Raw genomic sequence first — 17,402 nt, forward strand, 5'->3', positions numbered from 1 at the left:
ATGCTGAGTCGATCTACAGTCGTCCAAAGTCTCAGGAGTATTAGAGAGAGGTTTTTTGATACAAGACGACAAAGAAATGAGCAAAGTGATGTTCAGGGGACAAGCAATGACGTCACGGGCCCATCTCTGGATAAGCTGTCGGTAAGGCACGATTTATTACATTTCATATTTCTTTACCTGACGTTTTATTAAAAGTACAGATTATGGCTATGTCCCGAATTGAATACCAGCTTACTACGTGCTAACTACTGCACAGTATGTACTGCTTACTGAAACAGTAGGTGTCAATACACGTTAGCCTACAACATTTATATCATCCTGCTTATTTGTGACCCTGGACCACAAAACCAGTCATAAGGGTCATTTTTTTAAATTGAGATTTGTAAAAAGATTTATAAACAAGTTTTCCATTGATGTATGGTTTGTTAGGATAGGGCAATATTTGGCTGAGATACAACTATTTGAAAATCTGGAATCTGAGGGTGCAAACAATCCAAATATTGAGAAAACTGCCTTAGATTTGTCCAAATGAAGTTCTTAGCAATGCATATTATTAATCAGAAATTAATTTTTGATACATTTACGGGAGGAAATTTACAAAACATTTGCATGGAACATGATCTTTACTTAATATCCTATTGGTTTTTGGCATAAAAGAAAACTGAATAATTTTACCCTATACTATGTATTTTTGGCTATTGCTACAAATATACCTGTGCTGCTTAAGATTGTTTTTGTGGTCCAATGTCACATTTATTACAGCAAACGAGGTCCACTTATCAAATCTTACCAATACCAAACATTTGAACAGTATTAATTTTCCAAAACACATTTTTTGTCCTTTTAATCCAACACACAGGTCGACATGCAGTTTCACATTATGACCTTCCTGTCTCCGCAAGACCTCTGTAGACTGGGAGGCACCAGTACATACTGGCGGTCAATGGTTCGAGACCCTGTCCTGTGGAAGTACTTCCTGTTTCGCGATATGCCGCTGTGGCGTTCTGTTGACCATTTATCACTGCCTCAGGTCAAGCTCACAGGCTCAGCTGTGCTGGATGATTCTGAGATGCAGTTTGATTATATGGCAGAGTAAGTGCTTAACGCTGTGGCACTAAAGTATCAGAAATAATATTATTTATATTATACTTTATTTTATAAAAAAAAAAAAAAAAAGATCTTTGTCTTGTATCTATGAAAGTTGTTAGCCTGTATTTAAAAACCTTTAATATTTACAGTAATATTCTCTTGAACACACACCCACAGGTATCTACGTGTTTGTCCAGCCTGTCGAAACCAATGGCGACATCAACCCAGAGCGTTTGAATCTGTGACTTCCTTCTTCCAGTCCTTTGTACCTGTTTCAGAGCCACAGTTTGCCATGTTTGGCCCCGGGCTTGAGCAGTTAGAGATTTCCCTTATGAATACGATCATGTGTTCTTCTCACATACTGCCTGTAGCAGGACTACCTCAGCGTCAGATTGATGGTGCTGTGCCAGTATTTATAGTTTATTCAAGTCAGTTATTAAACTGAATGCATGGATGATGTGTGCTGTGGTTTTTCTACACTTGACCCCTTGATGGGATTTTTTTTCTTCCTTTCCTTCAGGCATTGGATCTGGAATCAGTTTTAAGTACAAAGACCAGCACAGATTCAATATCGCAACTTTATATTCGACTAACAGGTGAGGAAGACAATATTACAGTTGAAGTCAAAAGTTTACATACACCTTGCAGAATCTGTAAAATAAGAAGGATCATACAAAATGAATGTTATTTTTTAGTACTGACCTGAACAAGATATTTGACATAAAAGGTGTTTACATATAGTCCACAAGAGAAAATAATAGTTGAATTTATAAAAATGACCCCGTTCAAAAGTTTACATACACTTGATTCTTAATAGTGCTGTTACCGTTGTTGTTTTTTGTTTAGTGATAGTTGTTCATGAGTCCCATGTTTGTCCTGAACAGTTAAACTGCCTGCTGTTCTTCAGAAAAATCCTTCAGGTCCCTCAAATTCTTTGTTTTAATTTGTTTTTAGCATATTTATGTATTTGAACCCTTTCCAACAATGACTGTATGATTTTAAGATCCATCTTTTTACACTGAGGACAACTGAGGGACTGATATGCAACTATTACAGAAGGTTCAAATGCTCACTGATGCTCCAGAAGGAAACACAGTGCATTAAGAGCCAGGGGTGTAAACTTTTGAACAGAATAAAGATGTGTACATTTTTCTTATTTTGCTTAAATATCATATTATTTTTGTTTAGTACTGCCCTTTAGAAGTTACAGAAGATACTTAAATGTTTCCCAGAAGACGTTTTAAAAAACTTTTTGAGCAGGGTAAATTTAACGTATTTTGTCTGCTGGGAAACATGTTCAAGAAAGGGTTCAAATACATAAAAATGCTGAAAAACCAAAGAATTTGTGGGACCTGAAGGATTTTTCTGAAGAACAGCGGTCAGTTTAACTGTTCAGGACAAACATGGACATGGACTCATGAACAATTATCACTAAACAAAAAAAAAAAAACCACTGCTTTGGATCATTCAGGTAACAACACAGTATTAAGAATCCAGTGTGTGTAAACTTTTGAACAGGGTCATTTTTAAAAATGTAACTATTATTTTCTCTTTTGCACTATATGTAAACATCTTTTATGTGAAATATCTTATTCAGGTCAGTACTAAATAAATATCAAGCATTTTGTATGATCCCTCTTTATAAAATTTTAATAAAATAATTAGCATTTTGCAGATTCTGCAATGTGTATGTAAACTTTTGATTTCAACTGTATATTCTTATTTAGAAGTATTATAAATGTACTACTTTGTGTTTAAATGTTTGGGGTTGGATTTTTTTTTGTAGATTAATAATTTTGAAGTTTCTTAATAAAGGCTGTTTCTGACAAGGGATTAAAAAATAAAAAAGGTAATTGTGACTTTTTAACCTCACAAATATGAGGGGAAAAAAAGTGTGAATTGCCAGATATAAACTCAGAAGTTTACATTTCACAATTATGATTTTCATTGTTTTTTTTTTTTGTAGCACATGTACATGAGGCTTAACATCTTTTTTAATAGGATTTTATGTGTAAATGTGTCGCATAATACAGTTTGAATGTATGAATGAAAGTCTCTGTCTCTGATTTTAGGACAGAGCGAGAAAGAGCACGTCTGGAGCACATCAGTCTGCGCAGTAAACTTTTTGTCTATGAGGAGGATACAGAGTCCATCATACCCTTAAGCATCAACCCCATGTTTAATCAAGTTTGTCAAGCTGTGAATGGATTCATCTTTGTGGCAAATGCTGAAACAGAAAGAGGTATGATTGTCCTGTTGAGCACTAATGCTTGAAATTAGTTTTGTGCACAAATATAAATTGTGTAGTATGAACTTCTTTAGTTTGCTGAAACATTAAAAGCAGATTCTCATAGTGCCTTTGCAGTTTATAATGTATATCTCTTTTATATATTGCAGGAACAGACAGAGGGTGGGAGGAGGAAAGTGCCCAGATCAGGGTTATGTTAGACCCTGCAGTGGGTGCTGTGTCTCGCCCTATCCTGGTGCTCTCCTGTGTGTCTAGAGAGACAGCAGACAGATGCAGGATACCTTGTGTGACCATTGCCCATCAGCTTCAGCTCAGCCTACTTCCCAACCCTTGGATGGTAAAACATAATCAAAGAATTTCTGACTTGTATATGTAATAAGGCTTAAGTATGTGTTTTGTCATACTATAGGTTCAGGACACAGCTGCAGAAACGCTAACAGGACTGTTGGATGGTATTGATTGGCTGCTGAGGCACTCTGGAGTCAAGATATAACCAATAAGAAATCTGAAAGCTGCTGGATGTGTTATACCAGAGGCCTTTAAAACATCTTATTATTCAAAATATACAACATACATGTTACACCATTAAAGGTGGTTGTGCTTTTGGTGGTGACCACAGTCATTCCATGAAATTTGTTTACATAATTCAGTGAACTATTTTTGATGTTGTCCTTTAATTCTAAAGACTTGTGAGATTTTTTTTAACCAAGCAAATTATATTTATGTAGCTCTGAAGGCAATATTACTCAAGCAAGAGTGCTTTTGTACTGAACATTCACATGTCTGAAATTTGACTGTAAGCAGGTGATATTCAAAATGAGAATAATGTTATGATTGTGATACAGTGTCCATAATCTCTTATGTCCATAATCTCCAAACAAGTTTAAACAAATCAGTGTATTTAAGTAAATTGGTTGCATTAATGATTCGTTTATTCACTGGTTTTAGTCTAAGTGCTGTTCAACTAAATATGCAAATATTTGCTTTTGGAATGTTGCTCAGCCAATCAAATTTGAGTCCTGGGACTAACTGTTGTATAAATATGTGACCCTGGACCACAAAACCAGTCTTAAGTAGCACAGGTATATTTGTAGCAATAGCCAACAATACATTGTATGGATCAAAATTACAGATTTTTCTTTCATGCCAAAAATCATTAGGATACTAAGTAAAGATCATGTTCCAATAAGTTATTTTGTACCATAAATATATCAAAACCTAAAGGAGTAGTTCACTTTCAGAACAAAAATTTACAGATAATGTACCCCTTGTCATCATGTCTTTCTTAAGTCGTAAAGAATTTTTTTTTTTTTTTTTTTTTTTGGAGGAAAACAATTTAGGATTTCTCTCCATATAATGGACTTCTATGGTGCCCCCAAGTTTGAACCTCCAAAATGCAGCTTCAAAGGGCTCTAAACGATCACAGCCGAGCTGTTTTCCTCAAAAAGCATAATTTCCTTACGACTGAAGAAGGAAAGACATGAACATCTTGGATGACAGGGGGGTGAGTACATTATCTGTAAATTTTAGTTCTGAAAGTGAACTACTTCTTTAATTTTTGATTAGTAGTATGCACTGCTAAGAAATTTAAAGGCAATTTTCTCGATATTTAGTTTTGTTTTGCACCTTCAGATTCCAGATTTTTAAATATTGTCCCACGATGTATAAATCTCAATTTCAAAAAATTGACCCTTAGGACTGCTTTTGTGGTTCAGGGTCATTGGTTATACAACTTAACACAACGTTACACAATCTGCTTATGAAACTATTTGGGGTAAGTAATATATTTTAAATACATAACAATGATAATTTAATTACTTTAACCCTTCTGTTAAGCTAAAAATCGTTCATCTAATTTAGTTTTCCCATTTTGGTTCCAGTATTTGGTAATAATTTAGCATAAAATGAGGGACAATTTGTAGTAAACCCTGGTCAATTTTGACCAGAAACACCACAAGTGTAACAAGATGGAGGGGGAAAAAATCCCCAAAAAGTATTGACTTTATTTATCCAGTAAGAGCGGCTGCGACCATTTGTAAATGTTATGCCTATTTTTTAGCTGTACAAAACAGCCAATTTTGCTGCTTGATATTGCAAACTGCTGTGTCCTACCAAATTGTAATGTATTATTTTAATTATAAACACACTGATTTGTAGTGCAAACAGGTTTACCTTTTATACTGAACGTTGTTATTTTCCTCGTTATTTCAAACAGCGGCTAATGAACCGGAAGTCTCCCACATTCACAGAAATCGGTTTGAAACGTGTTAACATTAATTAGTATTTCCAGAAAAAAAGAAATCCTCGTAATTCTTATATATCGTTTTTAATTATTTACTCCAGCACTTGTAACTCCTAAAGGGTGTTTTACCACGTTTGTCCACAAAGAGGCAGCATCCTCAGCTTTATTAAGATGATTTGTTGACAACAATAAGAACACTGACCTTGTATAACCTGCTGCCTAGTTTTATTCAGGGTGGAGGTCATCCAGTGGCCAGTGTTCCAGAAATATTTAGGTATTGCTTTGTCTCTGTCTTCTCTTTGTCGGCGACTCCCTGCGGCCCTGTTCTCTTCCTCTGTTTAATTAAAGTGAAAGCCAGCCTATGCTTTCGGCATTTTACAGAGGTAATACGCTAAACTGAGTAATTAAGACTAATCCTAAAGTTCAGCCTTAGTAAAGGCCACACTGCCACTGAGCATGCCTAAACTGTCAAACCGAGTCAGTTGAAATAGTGAAAAATGCAACTCAATAGGATAAAAGGTTGCCTTAAAGTGCCTTGAAATGAGACAGGAGCTATTGTCTTTTTTTCTCTTTCCAACATATTTTAAAGGTTGAGTGCTGGATAGTTTAGACAGGGGGGTTTTACATGACAAGTGACTCATTTCTGTGCACTAAGTGCATGTACTGTTTTTTTTTCTTTTTGGTTTAAAATCCATTCCAGGTGGATATTTAGTCCTTTTGTATTTCCCTAGAGGAAGACCAGAATTGTTTCTCTTCCAATCTCCTTTCTTACTCATAAAATGATTATGTATAACAATAATCATTGTCTTGAAAAAAAAAAACAATGTTTTAAAATGAAATTGTAATTGCTGCAATTTGGATGCATTAAGTCTAACCTGAATGGTGGAGATGGCTGTCTGCTTTGTAATGAAATTTGACATAATGGAGAAAGTGTTGACCTTTTCGTATTAAAATTTTCTCTTTCATCTCCCCCAGAAGCTCTTGCAAACAGTTTTTCCTCCACGCATCCTTCTCTCACTCATGCAATGATTTCATGTAGCGAGACAGACCACGCATTGTCTGCACCCATAAAAATGACAGGCCTAAAATCATTTTAGAATAAATTGCCTGCTGATTTTCATGGATTATTTTAAAATTGCACGCATTATAAATCCTGCCTAGTAACTAAATCAATTTAGTTTTATTATTTCTAAATCTCTGTGTTTTCTTTGTGCAGTCAAGATATAACAAAGACAGATAGATAGATAGATAGATAGATAGATAGATAGATAGATAGATAGATAGATAGATAGATAGATAGATAGATAGATAGATAAACTAGTTTAAATGTTATTTCTTATATATTTGAGACTATTTCTATTTATTCTTGACTAAACAGCAAGATATACTTCTGCAAAAATTGTTTGTTTTAGATAGATAGATAGACATTTCCTATATTTTTCATATCATTTGTATTTATAGATAGATAAATATGAGCACCATATGAGCAATTGCTTGTGCTTATCTTGACTATTGCAACTGATTAAAAACTAAAAGATTACATTAGCTTGTGTGAACTCATCCGGGAGTGTTGACGGGAGTGCTCTCAACTTTTGAGCCTGATCGACTGAAGTTATGGTTGCTTGCTCTTCGTCATGTCCCCGCTGTTGTGAACGCGCTCAGGACAGTTGGACATTGCGGTGGATCAACAGTAAAAAAATGAAATAAATACTGTTCAGTTTCTTGCACAGACCAATTTTTTCATGTGTTAAGACCTCAATGATCGTCACAAGCAGATGGTTTAATTTAGTTTTTCTGTGTGTTTTTTTGACTCTCAAAGCCATGGATCCCATTGACTGCCATTATATGACTGACAGACTGCTATGGTTTGAGTTAAAAATATTAGTATGTGTTCTACTGAAGAAACAAAGTCACCTACATGGGGTAGAAAATAAACATCAAATTTTCATTTTTGGGTGAACTATCCCTTTAAGTACTACCATCTACACTTTTCTGAAGATAGTCAGTTCCCCTCATAGATACAATCATATAATCCCCCAATTCAGTATTTAGGATTTGCTTTCAATATTTCTCACATTGTGACTGGTATTTTCTGCTCTTTCTCGTCCCCCTTCACTATCTCTGATTTCTGTTTGCAGTTGGTTTATTTACCCAGTTAAAGAATTAGTAGTGTTATTAATAGCTCTCTAACTATTAGTCAGATGTGTATGCAGTTAAAAGGGATTTCCTCTTAATTCAGGACCCTGTCTATGCTGCTTAGCTACTTACATTGGTATATCACCCAGGACTACATAAAAGACAAATATTCAAAAATGTTAAATCAAACAAACAATATCATAACAAAGTGGACATAATTGCACAATGACTTTCATTTTTGCAAAGGCTGCCATCTGTTCTGGACTAATCATAAAGTGAAATCCTGAACCACTGACTTGTGGGTGTAAAGAAAAAGAAAACATTACATTTATGGGCTGAATTCTGTGTCGATGGCATTAATGTGATTCAGCTCTGCCAAACACTTCAGCTGCACGAATACCTGTGACATAGACTCAGCTCATCTCAAAAACTGAGCTACAGAGATAAAAAGGTGGGTCATGAACAACGTGACTAACATATCAGTTCTTATGTTAGTATGTGAGTTGTTTACTCCGATTTTTCCATCATGTCACTGTGGGTCAGAGTCTACAGAGTAGCATCTCTTTTTCTGATAATGTATCATGTTTTTTTTGCCACTTATACTCAAATAGCTATTTTTTCTGTAAAAGCTCATAATGTTGTTGTTTTCTATCTGTGAAAAATAATTAATCCTATTTTCTCTTCGGATGATACCTGTGATTTCCACCAGGCATTGTTACAGCTACCGATTCTCCTCAAACAAAATAACAGAATTAACCAACAGGCCAGCAGTTCTGGTCATATAAGAGTATTTTTGTGTTTCTAACTTTTCCACCTTTTACATCTGTATTAATGAATTATATAGACACAGTGTAATTTCTTGTTGTCGGATTAACAGCTATTTCACACATGGCTCCATGTTCCTTCCCTTCCCCTCATACACACCCATATTTCACCCTTGATTAGAATTAAATGTCTTATTTGTATTCCTCAACGGTAACCTTCATTAGAATCATCCATGTGCAAAAAATTTGAGGAAAACATTTCATTTGCATACTATATTAAAACAGTGACAAGGACTGGGATGCTAATTGCTTTGTTTTTACTCACCCACTGAGACCGTCAGCAGGTGGGTAAAAACATCTCTTTTGAGTTCAACAGCCCTATAAACATTTACACTGGTGCTCATTCAATCATCCCAATTCAGTGTTCAAATTTGAGGTTAGTTAATTTATTAAAGGGATAGTTTACCCAAAAATGAAATTCTGTCATTTATTACTCACCCTCATCCAAACCAGTAAGACTTTCGTTCATCTTCAGAACACAAATTAAGATATTTTTGATGAAATCCATAAGCTTTCTGACCCTGCATGGACAGTATCCAATTTTATAATTTTAATTAAAGTCATGACAATACTTTTTGTGCACAAAGAAAACTAAAATAAATATGGCTGCTAGCAGAAATTACCATGGATTCAAGCATTTGTAAAAAAGACATATTATTTATCAAACCTGTAATGACCTAAATAAATTATAAAAAAGAACATTTTAATGTTTATGACTGTTATAGCACCAGCTGTGGTCCAATCTCCCTAAAAGCTTGTTTATAATCACCTGTTGCATGTGCTCACCAGGTTTTGTGAAGTTTTGAGTTTTCATTTAGGCTTTATGGGCTTTTGGGGATTTTTATAAACGACCCTGTTATAGTTTCCCAAAGGGTAAATTAAAAAATTCTTTGATAATTATTGACCTAGAGAGTCTAGAAATTGGTACTGCGGTGTTTTTTTCCAGATTGAATGAAAAACCTAGGACTAGTTCGCAAAAGTATAGTTTTTTTTTTTTTTTACATTTTCTCAATTATTTAACAAACGGTTTGATTGACAGCAGTAGTTCTAGAGGCAAAGTTGTTCAGAATTAGGGTGTCTATCGTATGATGAATGATGAATATCGTGCGTATGTGTGAAAAACCATGCAGTATACAATCGTTTAGGCCCTTAAAAAATGCAATATCACCCCCCAGTGGCCGATTTCTTTACAATTTCTCACAGCTCTTACAGCCGCGTTGTGAGTTTGGCGAAAATATCTTATTCTGTTCCAAAATTATATTCACTCTCTAGAGAAACTTCCTGCACTATAGCTTGGCTCCGATCAGTCGAAAAAATAAGACTAGTTCACAAAAGTAGGTTTTTCAAAAAATACAAAGTAGACAGTGTGGGTACTACCATCCCTCCAATTTTCAAGTCTCTACAACTTACGATTTGGTCTACCCGATCAGTTTTACGTGGAGATTGCTGATCCTTGGCCATTCTAACTACAATACGCATATATACCCCTAATGACTTTATTCAACAATTTATTATTATACTTATCAGTTTTCAATGAATGTTCATGAGAGTACCACGGTGCATGCGTGTACAAGAAAGCTTGCAAGAAAGGTTTGGTTTTTGAATGGTTAAATTAATTGTGTAATGTAACTATGTAACTTGTGGAAAGAGTCACAGAAAAATCTGTCTTCAAATGCCACTCATTCAAGAACCAGATCTATATTTCAGTTCTCTTTTAACGGTTTATTGGCCAATCAAGTTTATATCCCACCTAAATTTTCTTAGAACAGATTTCAGTCCAAGATAGTGCATCTGAGGCATTTTTAGGTACCTAAAAAAAGGTAACAGTTGATCTGCTGAATGTGGATGGAGGTCACATTTTGTCTCTATTCCTGTCCAATAATCTGATGTTTCCCTTTTCCCTTTACACCTTACTGTCATTTCAATTAAGCAACAACTTATACAAATGATGTTATCCTAAAGCCTTAGGGAACTTAAAAACAGGGCTGTGTCCAACCAGCCGACAGGCTGCACAACAGCCTTCTAATTCAATTGAAGCTTAGCCACTGACACTGAGGTAAATACACATTAGCTTGGTGTGACACCAACAAAGTGAATTACGCTTCATTTGGAGACAGAAAAGGCAGTGTTTCGTGTAAAAATAAAGAAGAGTTTTACAAGTATTTCTGTTATATCATTTCTGTTATGTATTCAAGGTCCACCCAAAGGCCATTTTCCTCCCAGCTGTTAATTGTCCAAATTTTCATACATGTAGCTAATTTTTTTTTTTTTTAAATCAATACGAAAATCAGCTCCAAAACAATGATTTTCACAGTGACGGTCATGATTAACAGTATGTGTATGCGAAATATATGTATATATTGTATTCAGAAGTTTAAAGATGTTACCTTGACCCTGACCCAAAACTGATTAACAACAACAAAGATGTCAGCCAAGCATGGGATGCACATTATTAAGATAAAATGTAACGGCAAATTGCAACGTTTCAAGTTTACTGAGAGAAAAGTTGGACACTCAGCATCTCGTCCAAGAGCTTTGTTCACATGCCACATTCGTTTAATGTGAAGTTGCTGTTTTTTTCCACTCTCATTCACTGAGGCACTATAGGGAGCGAAGAATGGGCCCCTTTCAATGGAGCACCCTTCTAAAATCTGATCAAAATTCACTACGGGGCTATAACACCTCACATGTTATGGTTTCTTTTTGAAAGACTGATATTAAAAAGACTTTAGCCTCTCGTGTATTATTACTTTAGCCTCTCGTGTATTAAAAGCACAAACTTGCATTGATTTAATCCATATTATTCAGACAGGCAAGCTTCAGTAAAAACATGCAGAGCTTGAATTCTATAGCATGCCTTTCATGTCTGAGATCATGATGAAACAGAATTAGGGCTGTCAGGGAAACATTATTGAGCATGTAAGGTTTCTCAAAGTCTAAAAAACAGATGTCCAGTAAATAATTAGAAGGTTGGTCACATGACAGAAAACATATGATAAACTCTGACCTAAAGTAAAGATGAGGTCATGTTATCTAGCTGTCCAGACAAACATTCACATGGTTTGGATTCTATTCGTCCACTGCAAGTTAGAGAAAACGAAAAGAAAATATTAAGTGACATAAATAATATGCTAAGCGACTGAACACAAGCGCACGGGGCCTATTGGCCTTTGGTTTGTTTACACTAAAACACAACCCCAGAGTTTTTAAACTAAATTGGGGTCTGTAGCGATTTCGAAACTCTCAGTTTTTGAGGGTCAAAAATGCCAGAGTAGAGTAAATAACAAGTGTAACCATAGCAGAAGTTATGCATTTTAAAACAAAAACACATTAGTGTAGACATAGCCTCAGATCTAAACACCCCTTTTTGGAGCTTTATTACATAAATCATTTTTTACAAAGAGGTCAAAAGTGTGGCTAATTAAAAAGATCTCTCTCCCTAATAAGTGACCAAAAAGGTGCCCTGACAAAGTGCCCTTGGCTGTCATTTAAAAACTGGTTGAAAAGAGTAAGTGGTGCACTCTCTCCCAAATAAGTAACCAAAAGAGTTTCCTAGTCTCCCTAAAAATGCTGTCTCTCTCTCTCAGAAAACTGGCCAAATACAACAAAAAGTGATCAATGCTGGCTTTCAAAAACAGCAAAACGAAATGACTGTCATTAGCCTACTCTCTTGTTGGCAATTGTATTGTTGTCCTGATAATCTTGACAAAGAAATTCATCCACACAAGCTCCATTGATCTGCAATTTATAGATTTATGTCACAATATAGTAAAGCGATTGAAATCTAAATGACAGAAAAGTGTTGCCATTGTGATCTCTTTCCCAAATTAGTGGTCCAAAAGAGTGACCAGTGCTGTCATCAAACAAGATTGAACAAATGTGGCCAAACTGAGTGAAAAACTGTCCAAATAAATAAGCAAAAAGAGCAACCAGTCTCCTTTCTCCCTAACAAGTGACCAAAAAGAGTGCCCTGAGCTGTCTCTCTTTAAAAAACTGGTTAAAAAGAGTAAGAAGTGTGCTCTCTCCCAAATAAGTAATCAAAAGAGAGACTAGTCTCCCTCAGAAGCGCTGGCTCTCTCAGAAAACCAGCCAAATACGACAAAAGTGACCAGTTCTGGCTTTCAAAAACAGCAAAAAGAAATGACTGTCATTAGCCTACTCTCTTGTTGGCAGTTGTATTGTTGTCCTGATAATCTTGACAAAGAAATTCATCCACACAAGCTCCATTGATCTGCATTTAAGATTTATGTCCCAATATAGTTAAGTGACTGAAATCTAAATGACAGAAAATGACAGAAAAGTGTTGCCATTGCCCTCTCTTTCCTAAAAGAGTGACCAGTGTTGTCGTCAACCAAGACTGAACAAATGTGGCCAAACTGAGTGCACTGCAAAAAATGCTTTTCTAGCTTAGATTTTTTTGTCTTGTTTCCAGCCAAAATATCTAAAAATTCTTAAATTAAGAAGGATTTTCTAGATGAGTAAAAATTATTGTCTTGTTTTCAGAAAAAAAAGTCAAAATTAAGTACATTTTTGCTTGAAACAAGCAAAATAATCTGCCAATGGGGTAAGAAAAATAATCTTGTTTTCTGTTTGAAATAAGATTTTTTTTCTTACCCCATTGGCAGATTTTTTTGGCTTGTTCTAAGCAAAAGCTCACTTAATTTTGAGTTGTTTTTCTGAAAACAAGAAAGTAATTTTTACTCGTCTAGAAAATCCTTCTTGATTTAAGAATTTTTTGATATTTTGGCTGGAATCAAGACAAAAAATCTAAGGTAGAAAAGCATTTTTTGCAGTGTGAAAAACTGTCTAATTGAATAATCAAAAAGAGCAACCTGAGAGTGTCCTCTCTCCCTAATAAGTGACCAAAAAGTGTGCCCTGAGCCGGCTGTCTTTAAAAACTGGTTGAAAAGAGTAACTGGTGTGGTGCGCTCTCTCCTAAATAAGTAACCAAAAGAGTGACTAATCTCCCTTTAAAAACACTGGCTCTCTCAGAAAACTGGCCAAATATGACAAAAAGTGACCAGTGCTGGTTTTCAAAAACAGCAAAAAGAAATTACCATCATTAGCCTACTCTGTATTGTTGTCCTGATAATCTACACAAAGAAATTCTTCCACACCAGATCCATTCATCTGCAATTCAGATTTATGTCACACTACAGTTTAAACAACTGAAATTTAAATGTTTAATAGAGATGTCCAATGCATTCTCTTCAATACTGTATATTTGTGCCAAACTCGAAAAAGACTAAAAAGGCACATAATTCGTCTTCATAGTTTGCAGCCATTTTTACAAAGAGGTCAAAAGTGTGGGTAATTAAAGAAAACTGACAAAACAGTCCTGTCTTGCTTAAACAAACTGACCAAAGTGACAGAAAAGTGTTGCCATTGTTGCCAAATTATGATACACTGGGCAACTTTTTGAGCAATTTTATCGGGCAACTTTTTTTGAGCAATGTTGCTTGGGCACTTTCTCATTAAAAATGGGTAACACATTTCTATCTGGAAAATTTAGATCTGTTGTGGGTTCTGTATCACACCTGGCTGCCCATTTATGGCAACATTTGCCAAAGTTACCCGGCAACATTTCTCAAAAAGTCGCCCAGTGTATCATCAGCACACAAAAGAGTGACCAGTGCTGTCTTAAAAAAAAGTGAAAACTGTCCAATTAAATGTGACCCTGGACCACAAAACCAGTCATAAGGGTATTTTTATTAAGATTTATACATCATCTGAAAGCTTTCCATTGATGTATGGTTTGTTAGGATAGGACAATATTTGGCCGAGATACAACTATTTGAAAATCTGAATATTGATCAAAAATCACCTTTAAAGTTTTTAGCAATGCATATTACTTATCAAAAATTAGGTTTTGATATATCTACGGTAGGAAATTTACAAAATATCTGCATGGAACATGATCTTTACTTAATTTCCTAATGATTTTTGGCATAAAAGACGAAACGATCATTTTGACCCATACAATGTATTTTTGGCTATTGCTACAAATATACCCATGCATGCTACTTAAGAAGGTTTTGTGGTCCAGGGTCACAAATAACTAAAAAGAGCAACCAGTGTCCGCTCTCCCTGATAAGTGACCAAAAGTGTGCCCTGAGCCGGCTGTCTTTAAAAACTGGCTGAAGAGAGTAAGCAGTGCGTCCTCTTCCAAATAAGTGACCAAAAGAGTGACTAATCTCCCTCAAAAACGCTGGCTCTCTCAGAAAACTGGCCAAATGGGACAAAACGTAACCAGTGCTGACTTTTAAAAACAACAATAAGACACTCTCCGCGAGTGATCTATTTTTGGTTAAACTCACTCGGTTTTATGCGGCGTGAGTGTTTTGGATGTTGCGCGCGTTCAGCGCGTGGGAGACCGCTATATTTCGCAGCTCGCGCCAGGACTCGAATATCTGTCGACAGGGGGCGCGAGCCCGTGACACTGCTCGAGACCAGTAAATGTGAATCTGAAGACTTGAAGTGCTACGCAGTCAACGTGAGACCCTTCAGGATACGCGCTGTGCCCCCACTCCCTCAGAACAAATCCCTGTCAACACTTTTCAGCGCGTTATACCTGAAAACCCCGCAACGCGTTCAGCAGTATTCCCGAAAAGATGTTCGGGTGTTTTTTTACTTTGATCTGACCACGTTTTTGCACCGTTTTAAAAGGGGAGAATATCGAGAGACCCACAACAAGCAAGTCTGTTGATCCGGATGAACGAACAGTTGAAAAAGTAGAAACTCGCCACCGATTTTCCTCGCGGACAACTTCTCTGGAGCTCAGTGAGTTTCGCTGTCTTCCTATCAAGTGTTCTTGCATGATATGCACAGGAATATCTTTATTTTAAGTGTTTTAGTTGGGCTGCACGCTGGGGTTAAAGGGGTGTGCAGAGGAGATCGTGGAACACAGGGCAGTAAACAGTTTGCGAAATCGAGCACTTTTGCGTGTTGCCCAAGCAGTTTAAAAGTCCTTTGATATTAAGTAATCTTTTTCCTTCTCATTTGATGTTGCCCTGTCGACTAAACTTGAGTGGGAATACGGCAGATAGGCTATGTAGTTTACGCACGTCTCAAAATGTTTATAAAGGGACTCAGGTGGCTTGTCGGCTGCGAAAATTGTTTGAAAATATTTATTACCCTCGTTAAATCAAGGCCAGAGTAACAAGTTAAACAGAGCGGGAATTAATGGACACATTTGCTGTTTATTCCTGTTATGAATTTGCGTGACAGCTGGATTTATACACGCTGCGTCTGTCATACAGGTGTTTTCCGCAGGTTTGACACACTTGAGGGCACTTCAGGAGTGTCAAGTCCACTTGAGAGATATGAGAATATGTAAAGCAGCTGGTATTTCTTAACTGTTTCAACAATTTTGTTTTTGTGCTTTATTTCTCTAATGTTAAATAAGAATATGAAGCAGCATTTAATTTAATTTAAAACTAGCTATTTAAATGTATTTAAAATTTATTATATGTGACCCTGGACCACAAAACCAGTCATAATGTTTATTTTTATTTTTTTATTTTTTTTATTGAGATTTATACATCATCTGAAAGCTGAATAAATAAGCTTTCCTTTGATGTATGTTTTGTATGTTAAATATCTGGAATCTGAGGGTCCAAAAAAAATCTAAATACTGAGAAAATCGTCTTTAAAGTTGTCCAAATGTCAAAAATTATGTTTCGATATATTTATGGTAGAAAATTTACAAAATATCTTCATTACTTAATATCCTAAAGATTTTTGGCATAAAAGAAAAATTGATAATTTTGACCCATACAATGTATTTTTGGCTATTGCTAGAAATATACCCGCGCTACTTACGACTGGTTCAACAAATGTGTGTTTTTGTGCTTTGTTTTTTTTTCTAATGTAAAATAGAACATGCAGCATTTAATTTAAAACTGTTAGAATTAAATGTATTTAAATAGCTAGATGTACTTTTGCAGTATTCATATTATATTCATATTCATATTCATATGTGACCCAGGACCACAAAACTAGTCACAAGGGTCAATTTTTTAAAATTGAGATTTATACATAATCTGAAAGCTGAATAAATAAGCTTTAGGATTTGAATATCTGGAATCTAAGGGTGCAAAAAATCTAAATATTGAGAAAATTGCCTTTAAAGTTGTCCAAATGAAGTTCTTAGCAATGCATATTACTAATCAAACAAATTATGTTTCGATATATTTATGGTAGGACATTTAGAAAATATCTTCATGAAACATCTTTCTTTACTTAATATACTAATGGTTTTTGGCATAAAAGAAAAATTGATAATTTTGACCCATACAATGTATTTTTGGCTACTGCTGCAAATATACCCAGGCTACGTACGACTGGTTTTGTGGTCCAGGGTCACATATCTAAATGTCATTGGATAAAGAAATCGACCCTCTGAAATTGAAATCTTGATTTTTTTAAGGCTGCCATAATTAATGTGATGCCCAAGTAAAATGATGCAGTGATATTTTTTCAATAGAAATTATAAAAAGGATTCTGACCACCTCCATAACTTTTTCAGACAGAAGTGGTATTGAAATAAACTTGCAAATCCAATACTCTCTGCATTATATTTCCAAGCAGCCATGACATTACCTTTGAAATTGTACAAAATCCTGAACAAAGAGATGCAAAAGCACTGCAATCAAATTTCCCATTTCACAGGTGCTTAAACAGAAAGGTCATGAGCCTGTGAATGAAGCACATAGGGAGCTTGTTATGAAGTGAGGGGTATTAAGATGACAGCTCAAGAAGAGTGCTGCAAATTCCTAAAACACTCAAATGTATTGAATGATTTATCTGAAGTTAGTAAATCTACTGCTTTGCAGTGTTTCTGAGCAGATCAAAAGCATGAGGA

At 35.5% G+C, this 17,402-nt stretch overlaps 2 protein-coding genes across 2 annotated transcripts in view; both read left to right on the forward strand.

The window, feature by feature from the left end:
- On the forward strand, nt 1–3,830 carry fbxo4 (F-box protein 4). The gene is made up of 7 exons (XM_073819744.1): nt 1–141; nt 860–1,092; nt 1,267–1,487; nt 1,610–1,685; nt 3,162–3,331; nt 3,487–3,674; nt 3,747–3,830. The coding sequence occupies exons 1-7, from the start codon at nt 1–3 to the stop codon at nt 3,828–3,830; spliced, it is 1,113 nt and encodes a 370-aa protein (XP_073675845.1).
- An 11,329-nt stretch (nt 3,831–15,159) lies between these two features.
- The window catches only part of ghra (growth hormone receptor a), a 67,477-nt gene continuing 65,234 nt past the window's right edge, over nt 15,160–17,402 (forward strand). Inside the window, exon 1 of the mRNA XM_073819594.1 lies at nt 15,160–15,319. The gene's annotated coding sequence lies outside the window, so the exon portion shown is untranslated. The remainder of the gene's footprint in view (nt 15,320–17,402) is intronic.

The sequence above is a fragment of the Garra rufa genome, chromosome 15, assembly GCF_049309525.1.
Source record: "Garra rufa chromosome 15, GarRuf1.0, whole genome shotgun sequence".
NCBI lineage: Eukaryota > Metazoa > Chordata > Actinopteri > Cypriniformes > Cyprinidae > Garra > Garra rufa.